This window comes from Punica granatum, chromosome 4 (genome assembly GCF_007655135.1).
Source record: "Punica granatum isolate Tunisia-2019 chromosome 4, ASM765513v2, whole genome shotgun sequence".
NCBI classification, from domain to species: Eukaryota; Viridiplantae; Streptophyta; class Magnoliopsida; order Myrtales; family Lythraceae; genus Punica; species Punica granatum.
In genome coordinates, this window is record NC_045130.1 from 26,560,534 (window position 1) to 26,571,938 (window position 11,405).

The window sequence follows — 11,405 nt, forward strand, 5'->3', positions numbered from 1 at the left end:
GGTGCCAAATCTTCCGAATGTAGAGTTATGATACAAATGCCCAGGTTATTCAAACAATTTACAATATCGCCACTCTTCTCTACTTTCGCATGATGCGAATGTGAGAAACTTTATCATAAACTTCAGGACGAAGGAAAATGTTATTTCTGCCGAAATGGAGACGAAGCTTCTCCTCGGCTTCCTATACAATCACAAACTTTCTATACGATAAAACTAGGGATGCGTGCACGCACTTTGTTTCGAGTACAAAAGGTTCCTCGTATAATATATTAGATAGATGCAATATAAAAAAATTATTATTTGTAGTAGCCGCTTATTTATATATATATATATATATATATATGACTATAATATCGTAAAATAATAGATTTGAAATGTTTATAGATCTTATTATATGAATAGATGAAAATATTACTTGTACTTCAAAAAGTATGTGTATGATCTCTTTATGCTTTGTTTGAAGTTTATTTATAATAGTTATAAAATTATGTTCTATTTTACTACGCTATTTTCTCAATCGATATTTGTTAGGATATTTAAATATATGAAAAGAATTTATTGGATACTTTTAATAAGAAAACCATTATCATATATCATGACTTATTATATAATCATGGTATACACCGAAAAGTATATGGTACTTTAAGTTTCTTTCAAACATCTGCTACTATTACAAAGTATTAAATGAATTACCAAAAAACTTCATTATATTAAAAAGACCTTATTAGTTCTCAAGAAACTACCAATATAATCAATTTTATTAATTTAATTTCCAAAATAATTAGAAAGTCCTCCTCTCTTAACACTCACATTAGCGTAGAACACATATTTCGATAAGAAAATGAAAGAAATACTTGAAGTGAACCTCTTATTGAACCACTTTTCTTTCTATAAACATAAAACTTAATTGTACTTATTATAAAATATCATTAGAATTTTATATATGGCGTTAATCAATTGTTATTATTTTTTAGAAATTATTATTATGATATATTATTTTTTAATAATATTTTTTTATATTTCTATGCATGGCGCGTACGATCTTTAGTGTGAGTTTTGTGATTGGAGAATATTCGCGATTGGGAGGCCTACTTGAACCTATATTAATTAGCTAGTAGACTTTAACACACCGAAAAATCGCAAATAAAAAATGACTATTTAAATTGGTGACTAATTATTGAACCGATAACCGGGTGACTAATAGAAATAGATTTTTTATCAGCATGGATTTGATCGCATTGGTTTTAGGTGAGTTGGCCTCATCATTATTATTATTATAAGGGGTAATTACACTGGTGGTCCAAAAAGTTTCACTAATGTACCAAGTTGGTCCAAAAAGTTTTTTTTGCTACTTGATGGTACAAAATGTTTCAAAGTAGTAATATAATAGTACAAACCGTTATCTCGCCATTGACGTCGTCATCTCGTCATTGACATGTGTGGACCTTTAAGTTAATTAAAGAAATATTTTGTACCATTATGTTACATTTGTAAAACATTTTGGACCATTAAGTGATAACTTCAAAAGAGTTTGAACCATCATGTAACATTTCACCAACTCCTAAAAACATATCAGAGTCACGTGTCGGCCACGTCAGCTTCGCTTGACGGTGTTAATGGTGAGATAACGGATTGTACTATCATGTTACACTTTTGAAACATTTTGTATCATCAAGTAGCAAAAAAAAATTTTGGACCAACTTGATACATTAGTGAAACTTTTTGAACCACCAGTGTAATTACCCCTTATTATTATTATTTTATAGATAATAATGATTCATTTATGAGGAAAACAACCAAGAACACGGGGTATACAAAGCCCTTCGAAGATCGTAAATGAGCAAAAAAAAAAGAGAATCAAACAAAGAACTGAAAATGGAAAAGACAAGATTAAGAGCAAAGATCAGACAATAAAGGGATGATTCCATGAATCGCAGAAGTCCACTGGGACCAAGTTGAACTAAAAGCCTGAAGTATATAAGAAAGAGACTTCTCAGAGTCTTCAAAGGTCTTTTGATTTCTCTCCAACCATATTGTCCAAGCAATAAAGAAAGGAATAGCACTCCATAGTTTCTTGTTACCTTGTCTTGACGTAATTCAAGCTTTTAATAATATCTGCGAAGGAATGCGGGAGGTAAACACTAACACCAGCAACCTTCAAAACATTAATACTAAAGGAAAGAGGCAACTCTACAGTGGATTAACAGATGATTAACTGGTTCTCCATGTTGCTTACGCATGCAGCACAAATCCACAATGTAAAGTCCTCTTTTTCTCAAATTATCCGAAGTCAGAATCCTTCCTCGGGCTACCGACCAACCAAAAAGAGCGATCCTTTTGGTGGCACTTTGTTCCTCCAAATTTGTCTCCATGGAAAAGAGGAATTACCCAAATCAACAAGATTTATCCTTTAGTGGGTATCGGATGTCAGTTTTGTAATTGGTGAAAAACTCACATCTCGGAAAAGATTTTCCCTTAATGTGTCGATCTCGCTCGAATATAGATTAATTGGAGACTTAACAAACTTCAAAATAACCAGTAGTACACATCTGAAAAAAAAAATATATATATATATATATATATAATTAAATATAATAAAATAAAAAATACTAAAATTTATTAAAAAAGGGAAAGGAGGGACGGGGGAGCGGGTGGGAAGCAAATGGTGAAAAGTTTGATTGCATCAGGAATCTACATGACCCTAAATTTTCTATAGCTTATGATTTTCTTAAAAAAAATAATGAATATGAGTGTTCTTTTATCCTCTTAATAATCAATCTAAAAATCATTCTAATTCGAAATTTTTACTTACAATAGTATGAGATGTAATTTACATAACATCCAAGGACTATTTAATATATGTGAGTGTTAGGAGGGATTATTAAGCAAATATATATATATATATATATCTTTTCGTCCAAATTAAGCAAACTTATTAGGTTGGGAGAATTTAAACTATTTTATAGCCAAAAGTTCCTAAATGCGAGAGGAATCAAAATTGACTATCAAGTGAATGCAACTTGGGAATTTGACTATGTTTCCAGTTAGTCAACGTTTCTTCTGTTGAAATTTTAAATAATTACATCAACAGCTATTTCAGAGTGCCCAATTTAGTCTTCGCTCATCGTGAAAATCAGTCACTTTCATAGATGTCACACTCTAGTAGATCAATCTAGAATAATATCAGGAGCTTTCAATCGTAAGTAATATTCATAAGCAATATCAGAAAAAGCGAATCTCTTCATATGGTCGGATATACAACAGATGCCCTTCACAGCTGATCAAACCAGGAACCCACGACCAAACCGCTACCAGCCCAATTCTCAAAAGGCGGAGGAGGGAGATGCCACAAGCGGCTGGAGGGAGTAGAGAACCTGTAACAATAGATATGAAAAACAGTAGAAGGCCGAGGTGCCGCTGGTGCCAACCAGTCTAAGAGTGTGCACGGATACCGAGTATATCCAGAACCGGTCAGAACGTACCCGTTATGATAGGGTCCATGTAACTTATATTGAAAATATGGTAGAATCTGAGTATTAAAATAAGAAATCGGTGAAATCAGTTTCGGTTCCGATTCCTACATATAGGATACCCAAAATTGGAACCGGAATTGATACCCGGATCCGGATAATAGTAACTATATATATATATATAAAAAAAAAGGGACACTGAAAGTCTAAAACCAAGCCTAAACCCCATAATCTCTATCTTCTCTCTCTCGCTGCTCCGTCTCCATATTCCCAAACACCCTTACCACTGGCCTTGAGATCAAGAGATTTCCCAAGCTCGAAATCATGTCCAAGTCCTTCTCCCCTAGAAGATCGATGGCATCATTGGTTACGTAGTCGTAGGTCAGGCAGCATCCCCTCTCATGCGTCCTCATCAGCATTGTCGTCGTGAAATTGTTCTGCGACTTCACGTCGAACAAGGCCCCGAAGTAGAGCAGATTGAGGAGATCCTTGAGGTCCGAGTCCTTTGAAGGGGCGGGGGCAAATTCCTCCGACAGAGGGGAGACCTGGTAGCGCTGGATGGCGAGGTTAAGCTCCTCCTGGAGGGCGATGCTGAGTTGGGAGGGAGGGGGGAGCTTCTCAAGCTCGTCGATGGAGGCGATGACGAAGGGCAGCCTCCAACCCATTGCTCCAACCCAGATCGTCTCCATCTTCTTCCTTTCGCTGCTCCGTCCCCCGCAATCTCCATTAGGTCCTCGATAATTTACAGATTCCAACATGATATCCGGAACCTGTGGTATAATAGAAAGTCCGAATAGATTTCGGTTTTAAGATTTAACAAGGTAGGGTCCAATTTCAAAATATTGAAACATATCCCTTATAGAGTATGGTCCAGGTATCGTGAAAAAAAAAAAAAAAGATATCTGACCTTATCACCCCTACCAACCACAACATATCCGAGAAACTCCAGCTGCAGGTGGGGCATGATATGCAGTTGTTCACTATGCCTTCTTGATTCTAGAATAAAATCAGGAGCTTTCAATCATAAGTAATCTGCAGTTACTCACTATACCTTGATTATTGAGAATGCAGTTCTTCGCTATAACTTCTTGATCATATAAAGGCATGCCCTTTTTTTTTTTAATCCTAATATGCAGAAACCCAATTAGACCCCGACTAATTCGATCGAATTGAGTCGACCCACTAAGGAGTAAAGTTCTCCCAACATGAATTTTTTGTGTTTACAAAGGTTTGAACCTGAGATCTTGCTTTAGTGGAATAAGTGTCGAATCGCTTGAATCAACTCATGTTGGTTTAAAGGCATGCCTTTCATTATTAGATACATTTGTTAATTTGTTATCTGTAAATAGCGATCTCTCCCTTAGATCTTCAAGTCTTCAAGTCCGACCTATGAAAAATCACATCAGTAATGTTTTTCCTTTTACGTATACTCAATCACTTGGTTTGAGAAAACATTTTTAGACCTTCCGCGATGTGTTCCACTTTAGTATTCCAAAATTTTTATCTAAACATTTCGATTCCAAAATGCATTCCTATTAAAGTACTTCAAGAGTAGTTGAGAGATTGCGAGTTCATTAGTTTTTGCTTCTCTTTTGTGTTTTAGGGTTTTAGGCTAAGACCATGCTAGCGACCCCGATAAGAGCGTGGGTGGCCGATGGGAGCCCCCCTATTCGAGGGATCCCAGTCACCGTTAGACCATGCCAGTGACCCCAATTTGGGGGTGGATGGCCGTACCGTCGGAGACACCCCCGACCCCCTTTTTGATTCCAGCCAGTCTGCCTTTCTTCTTCTTCTTTTTTTTTAAATAATTTGATATTATTTTTTATTTTGTTTTATTTATTTTAGGTCCCTCAGATTGCCTTTTATAAAAATTACCACAGAAAATATCACCACGTCGACATTCCATCCATTTATACCGACGGCATGCTGTGTGATGAAAAAATGATTTTTTTCTCGTAGTATCATGAAATTATTGAAATTATGCTGTAGTGTGAAAACTGAAAAAATTTCATGCTACTTGATATTACTTTTCCTACTCTTGTCAAATGTTTTATAATATTATTCTCATAATGTACTTGACCTTAATTTACGATCGATTTAGCTTAGATTTTTACTATAGAAAAATAAAGAAGAAAAAAGATAAGGTTTAAGATGGTGACCTCGGCAGCATCGAGCTTAGATATCCGAAGAAGGGTGGACATTAGGGGCATTTAGTTCGAGTATGGTTAGATTATATGAAATATGAGGATTGAAAAAAAAATTTTAATTATGTAATTTTTTTCTGAATTAAAATTTAAAATGTGATATTATTATATTTAGTAAATTATATTAGATTACGTTGAATGATAATATATTATTTATTTTTATTGAGATGATTATGGATCCAATAATCGTAATTTCTATTATAATCTATTAACTTTACATGTTTTGAATGTAAAATTTTGTTGTAAAGTTCTAACTTAAACAAATAATTATAATCTTTATAAATAAAGGTAGTAAAATAATAGGTAAAGTTCCAACTTTACCAACAAACGACCCCTAGAAACTTTAAAGAGCTGAAGATTGAAATTGAGCAAACCAAGAAGGCTGCAGACATTAAATGACTTGCTTTGGATGGACGTACAGAGCGAAGATTAAAGTTCCATTTCCAAGAACATCAAAAAAACAAACAAGTCAACCGGCTTACAATAATACAAACAAAAACATTGAAGTCTACTTACGTTTTTTTTTTTTTCCCGGATGAATGAAGTCTACTTACTGGCAATGTCTACGGAGGTACGTCATTGCTTAGATGAAGATATTTCGGATTTGACTCTTATCGGCTCGATTTGAGCATCCCTTTGTTGACCTTTTAACGATTTGAGCATCCCTTTCTTTACCTTTTATTTTCTCTTTATTAAGTTTATGTATCACCTTGTAATCCAAAAAAAATAAAGTATGCAAGAAGAATTATAGGGACTCAATTTACAATTTAAGGTAGTTTATGAACTTAATAGATAAATATAGGAAAATAAATATAAGAATACGAAAAGTCTTACTTGTGAGAGTCAGGCACACAAACTCTTGATTTATAGATTATTAAGAACGTGTACGCCCCCGTTTTTGCATTTTAACAACTAACAAAAATTAAATGTTGGATGGAGACTTCTTAAACTTGCAATTGATGAGCTTTTATGACATCGGACCTCGATAATTCGGTATTTAGTATTTACAGCCTGAGGGCCTACTCTGCTTCCTTATAAAATGGGCCTAAACCTTCTCCCTTCCTGGTCTGTCCGTCATCAACTCAAACAGCAAAAGGAAATGGAAAAGAAGGCGCCTCTACTGGCTATCTTGATGATTTTCTTGCTTGTGACAATCATGCGAGCTGAGGCGTCTTGCCCATCGTATGGCAGCGAGTGCAGTGGCTGTATCACCGAGCGGATGAAGTACGGGTGCCCTAGGTGCCGTCCCCTCCTCAAATGCATGGCCCGGTGCCTGTGGGGTGGGAGATCACGAGCCCTGTGCACGAAGAGGTGTGACTGCAACAGCAGCAAGGGTAAGCCGAGGTTGTCCGATTGCAAGAAGTGCATGTCCAAGTGCAGATGCAGCTGTATGTCCTAGATAAGTCCAATGTTTGGTGTTTCATCAAATGTGGTATGTGACTTTCCTATGTTGAAAGCAAGGCTGCATGCTTTTCTGTTTAAGGTGGATCCCGTAGAAAGGACAGGTAGAATGCCTATTGTCAGACTGTTTTGACAAACATAGGTAACCGAACCATCGCAGCTGATATAATTGTTTGATGTAGCTCGTGAATACATGACTAAGATGCAAGGAGAATTGACGTGATTAGATCCACTCTAGAGACTTAAGTCCTTTTAAAGTTTGTCCAGGACTCGAACCCGCACTCGTTGTGAGGAGTAGATAATACATAAGGAGATGAAAATATCTGCTAAATAAACCTGAAATATTGGTAATGTGCTTATCTGATTATACTTGCGGAGAGAGTAAGCGGTAAGAATTAAGAAAGTTAGATCGACGTAGAACCTGCCAGTTCGATGAAACAATTAGTTTACATGGCAAATGGACCAAATCAATGAACAAAATTGTTTCTATTAGAAGCCGAAGCCTATCCAGCCCAGGTACAAGCTCCTATTCCATCGATTCCTTGAGAATCAGATGCAGTGGAAACTTGCTAGTAAGATCTACAAAAGAATGTCAACGGAGAAGGAAGTAAGCAAGGCCGCAGTACAAATCATTACCTATTATACATAACTTATCAGCAAGCTTCGAACTCTTAACTTTTCCTAACTACAGAAACTCGTATTGCGTATTTCAACTCTATAACGTTCTATACACATGCATCCGGCAGATTCCGCAGACTTTTTGTCTGTAAGCCTTTCCTTGCAGCCGAGAACATCAAGATCCTTCCCCTGCAGACAAAGTAACTTCCCAAATTCTAGTCAAAATCCTCATCAAAATCAGATTTGATATCCATCTACCTCGTAGTTGTCATAATTAACCAGACGAAATAGTTGGCTTCACCATGTGCCGTATTAGTTCATGGCTACGCACTGTGCACATGACCCATATGCAACTCAATGACCACTGGGAACCACATAGAGTTAGCTGGTTCATCCTACTTGCTCGGCTGACTTTGACTATAACAATATGTAGATTTATGCAAGCACTTAGACCCATTGGAACCCTATGGGAAACCCCATGAGCATCAAACTCGTAACTTGATCTGCATGATGTTCAATCCATCTGACATGTCTTATCAAGACCCATGATCAAAGCAAGGATCACTCTTGCGCAATTTCTTACTTCTGTCACTTTTAGTTGCAAAGAGACTCCTTAACTTGCATGATTGCTTTTGGATCAAGTTGTACGTGGAAGGATGATGCCAGGCCACCAGAGAGAATCGGTCACCATATCTTCCGATGTCTTCCACCAGCAACTGCCAGATCAGGGCTCCTGCTCCTGCTTGCCTCTTCTTAGCAGAGTCATATACTTTGTCATAGATTGTCTTCAAGAAAACCTCTCTCTCATATACTCCTTTGGTATCATGCAAGGAGGATCCAACTTCAGTAAACAAAACGGGCTTCTTTAATGTGTTGTCCCCATCTTTTATATGAGAATCCACCCATTGCGAGAGATACTTCACTTTCGCTTCCAAATCTGCCTTCGGGATCCTAAACAGCAAATAGAAAGTGAACATAATATGAATGTAGAAAACAAGCGAGCTACATACAAAGCCAGGAGATTATTGCATTGTCTTATGCCGAAAATACACTAGCCCAATCAGATTATATAAAATACATGTCTATTTTGGACTCCACTGAACATGGGACCTTTCTGATCTTTCTACTGCAAGTGGCTTCACTTCACCATCATGGTTCAGATATCGATCAGTAAATTGAAAATTTTCATTCTGCATATATAGTTGATAGTGATAGTAATCAGCATTCAGCACCATATTACATATGAAATATTCTTACTGAAATGTTTCTTAAGAAGCAATATGTTCGTAGTCATTATATTCGATCGGCAAATGAGTTAATGGTATTTACTGACCAGCTATCAGGGTATGCATGAACGGAGGCAAAATCTATGTCCTTGATGGCTGAATTCTGTAGAAAGTCGGTTCCAAGTGAAGCCGCCCATTCACCAGGATTTACTCCCAGTTTTCCTCCTGTGGCAGTGGCAGACCCATAAAATCCCTCAGTACCAACTGTCACAAGGTGTTTTGGGTCCAAGCTCTTAATAAATGCAGCCATCTCGGTAATCCAAGCCTGTGTGCCGCACAAGTGCAAGATCAGCACTTGAGCATATTAATTTTCCTTTTTTTTTTCTCTTCTAAACATACAATATTGCCCAGAACAGTGCGCTTAGCTATGAGAATACACTTGCAGGTGCTTCAATAATAATTTTCCTTTCCAAAATCCAAGAAATTTTTACCTCTAACTGTGCTATGAGTATACGAGCACCATCTCCATTAATCTTGGCCAATGAAATAATATATATATATATATATATATATATAATTATTTATATACATATTATTATGCAGGGAGAAGTGTATAATTTTATATCCTTTGAAGGTAGAACAATAAAGGGAAATATGGTGTATCACGCAATCTTTCTCTCTATCTAGAAACTTGTGACCACCTAGAGAAACTTCCAAAGTGAAACAACTCGTCAAGATAATGTCAAAGTAAACATTATGACCTGAAGGATGGGGGAGGATGAACTCGATGAACAACGCGGTTCGTTCATCAGCTCCCAGGCAAATATAGCAGGTTCGGCAAAATAACGAACTCCACTTAAAGAGTTTTTCCTTGTCACAATTGCCTGTAGAGAGCAAAGTACATAGCAAGAGACTGAAATTACCAATCCCGACGCACAAAGAAAGAGGAGATGCATAACCAAAATAAATAAATAGAAAAGAAAGAAATGAAAAACAGAGAGAAAAACTGAAAGAATACTCGAATCGGATTCTGACATACTACCTAGATAAACAGAGTCACAGCACAAAATGGGTGTTTATTTTGCACTAACCATTCGGTTCAATTTTAAGGCAAAGGATAAATTGCGAGAGAACAGTCAAGTCACAATATTGTTAAGTCATACAAGCACAAGATATTTTTCTATCAGATCTTAATTAAGAGAATACCTTGATGTAGGCCTTGTAATAATCCTTTATAGTAGGATGTGCGAAGAAGGAATCGGTTGAAGAGACATTCAGTCCAGCTTCTCTCGCCCACCGGACATACTGAGCCTTACCACCATATGCATCCAAGTTATTCACTAAGCTTAGAATCAGTCTTACACGGTTCCTTCGTGCTTCAACTATAACATAATCAAGTCCCTGATATCAGATAAACATGGCCAAAGATAAGAAGAATCGCCCGCCTCCTGTAAGCGATCATGCCGATCGCAGATCTCAACAAAACAACAATGTTTATGTTTCTAAATTATAGTAAATAAAGAAATCGAACATCTTAACGTCCAGAAGGAGAAAAGATTATCTCCTAACACTATATAACTTTATATTCTTCAATGTGCGCAAGTATGTTCACAGACCATCCGAGTTCCGAACAACGAGTTCTCAATTGCATCCAATTCAGCTCATTTTCTTCAATGTAAGTTGAATTACTTCGAGCCATTTGCGTCAACAACTCGAATCAAGCACAATTCGAAAATGCACATAACTCGGTAGAATGTAAATCGAATAAAGTCGGAACAATTCTGATCATTATCATGATTTCAAATCAGAAAAAGCAACCTTAAAGACCCGCTCATTGAAGACGCCCGGGGAGGTCTGCAAGGCGGCGGCCCCGTCCCCGCCGTCGCTGAAGGCCCACGTCCGGCAGACGGTCATCCCCATCTCCGCCCCCTTCCTGAGCATCTTCGACACCCTGCGCCGCGAGTTTCCCCACACGCTCTCCTCCATCAGCCAGTACGAGTTCCACCCATTGACGTACAGCGTTGACTGGAGCTGACCCTCGGCTTCGACGAAGTGGGTCGAATTCGTTCCGACGAATCCCATTGTGGGGAGCCACAGCGCCGGGAAGCTGAAGCTGGGGAGGTCCGAGTTGAGGTAGAAGAAGAAGAGGATCGACAGAATGCCCAGAGCAGGGTAGAGGGTTCTGCCTCTGCAGCCGGGCTCCATGGCTGAGAGCTGAAGTTGGAAGCAATGGTCGTTGATGTGTCGGTCAGTTCAATTTAAAGGAGTTTTTGCCGTACTACACTTCTTCTTTTTTAAATAATTCCCATAATAGACTTTCTCTAAAATTATTTTTCAAAATAAATTTATGTCAATTTCTTTATTATATTTATAGTCCACTTATTGACTCGTTTCTTTTAAATTCATTCACAAAAAAGTCTAATTTAGTTATTATCATGAATGAATTATTTACAAATTTGCTTTAAACATACCTTAAAATAGATTTT

General features: G+C 37.2%; 2 protein-coding genes across 2 annotated transcripts; one reads left to right on the forward strand and one right to left on the reverse strand.

Annotated features, from left to right (window-relative positions):
* Nucleotides 1-6,702: 6,702 nt before the first annotated feature.
* Nucleotides 6,703-7,307, forward strand: LOC116205447. Its single transcript, XM_031538060.1, has one exon. It carries the CDS (start codon nt 6,714-6,716, stop codon nt 7,071-7,073), a length of 360 nt encoding a protein of 119 aa, XP_031393920.1. The 5' UTR covers nt 6,703-6,713; the 3' UTR covers nt 7,074-7,307.
* Nucleotides 7,308-7,464: 157 nt separating this feature from the next.
* LOC116205446 (mannan endo-1,4-beta-mannosidase 6-like) lies at nt 7,465-11,167 on the reverse strand. The gene is made up of 5 exons (XM_031538059.1): nt 10,738-11,167; nt 10,126-10,320; nt 9,681-9,803; nt 9,027-9,244; nt 7,465-8,644 (listed from the first exon to the last, which is right to left on the reverse strand). Exons 1-5 carry the CDS (start codon nt 11,122-11,124, stop codon nt 8,230-8,232), a joined length of 1,338 nt encoding a protein of 445 aa, XP_031393919.1. The 5' UTR covers nt 11,125-11,167; the 3' UTR covers nt 7,465-8,229.
* Nucleotides 11,168-11,405: the final 238 nt, after the last annotated feature.

What these genes read in the sequence shown, in the direction of transcription:
- LOC116205447 (XM_031538060.1), top strand. Translation starts at nt 6,714, where the DNA reads ATGGGCCTAAACCTTCTCCCTTCCTGGTCTGTCCGTCATCAACTCAAA.
- LOC116205446 (XM_031538059.1), bottom strand. Translation starts at nt 11,124, where the DNA reads ATGGAGCCCGGCTGCAGAGGCAGAACCCTCTACCCTGCTCTGGGCATT. An exon ending in TCAATGAGCGGGTCTTTAAG is followed by an intron (nt 10,321 to 10,737) that starts GTTGCTTTTTCT and finishes ATCTGATATCAG; the next exon opens with GGACTTGATTATGTTATAGT. An exon ending in CATGCATACCCTGATAGCTG is followed by an intron (nt 8,645 to 9,026) that starts GTCAGTAAATAC and finishes TTTGCTGTTTAG; the next exon opens with GATCCCGAAGGCAGATTTGG.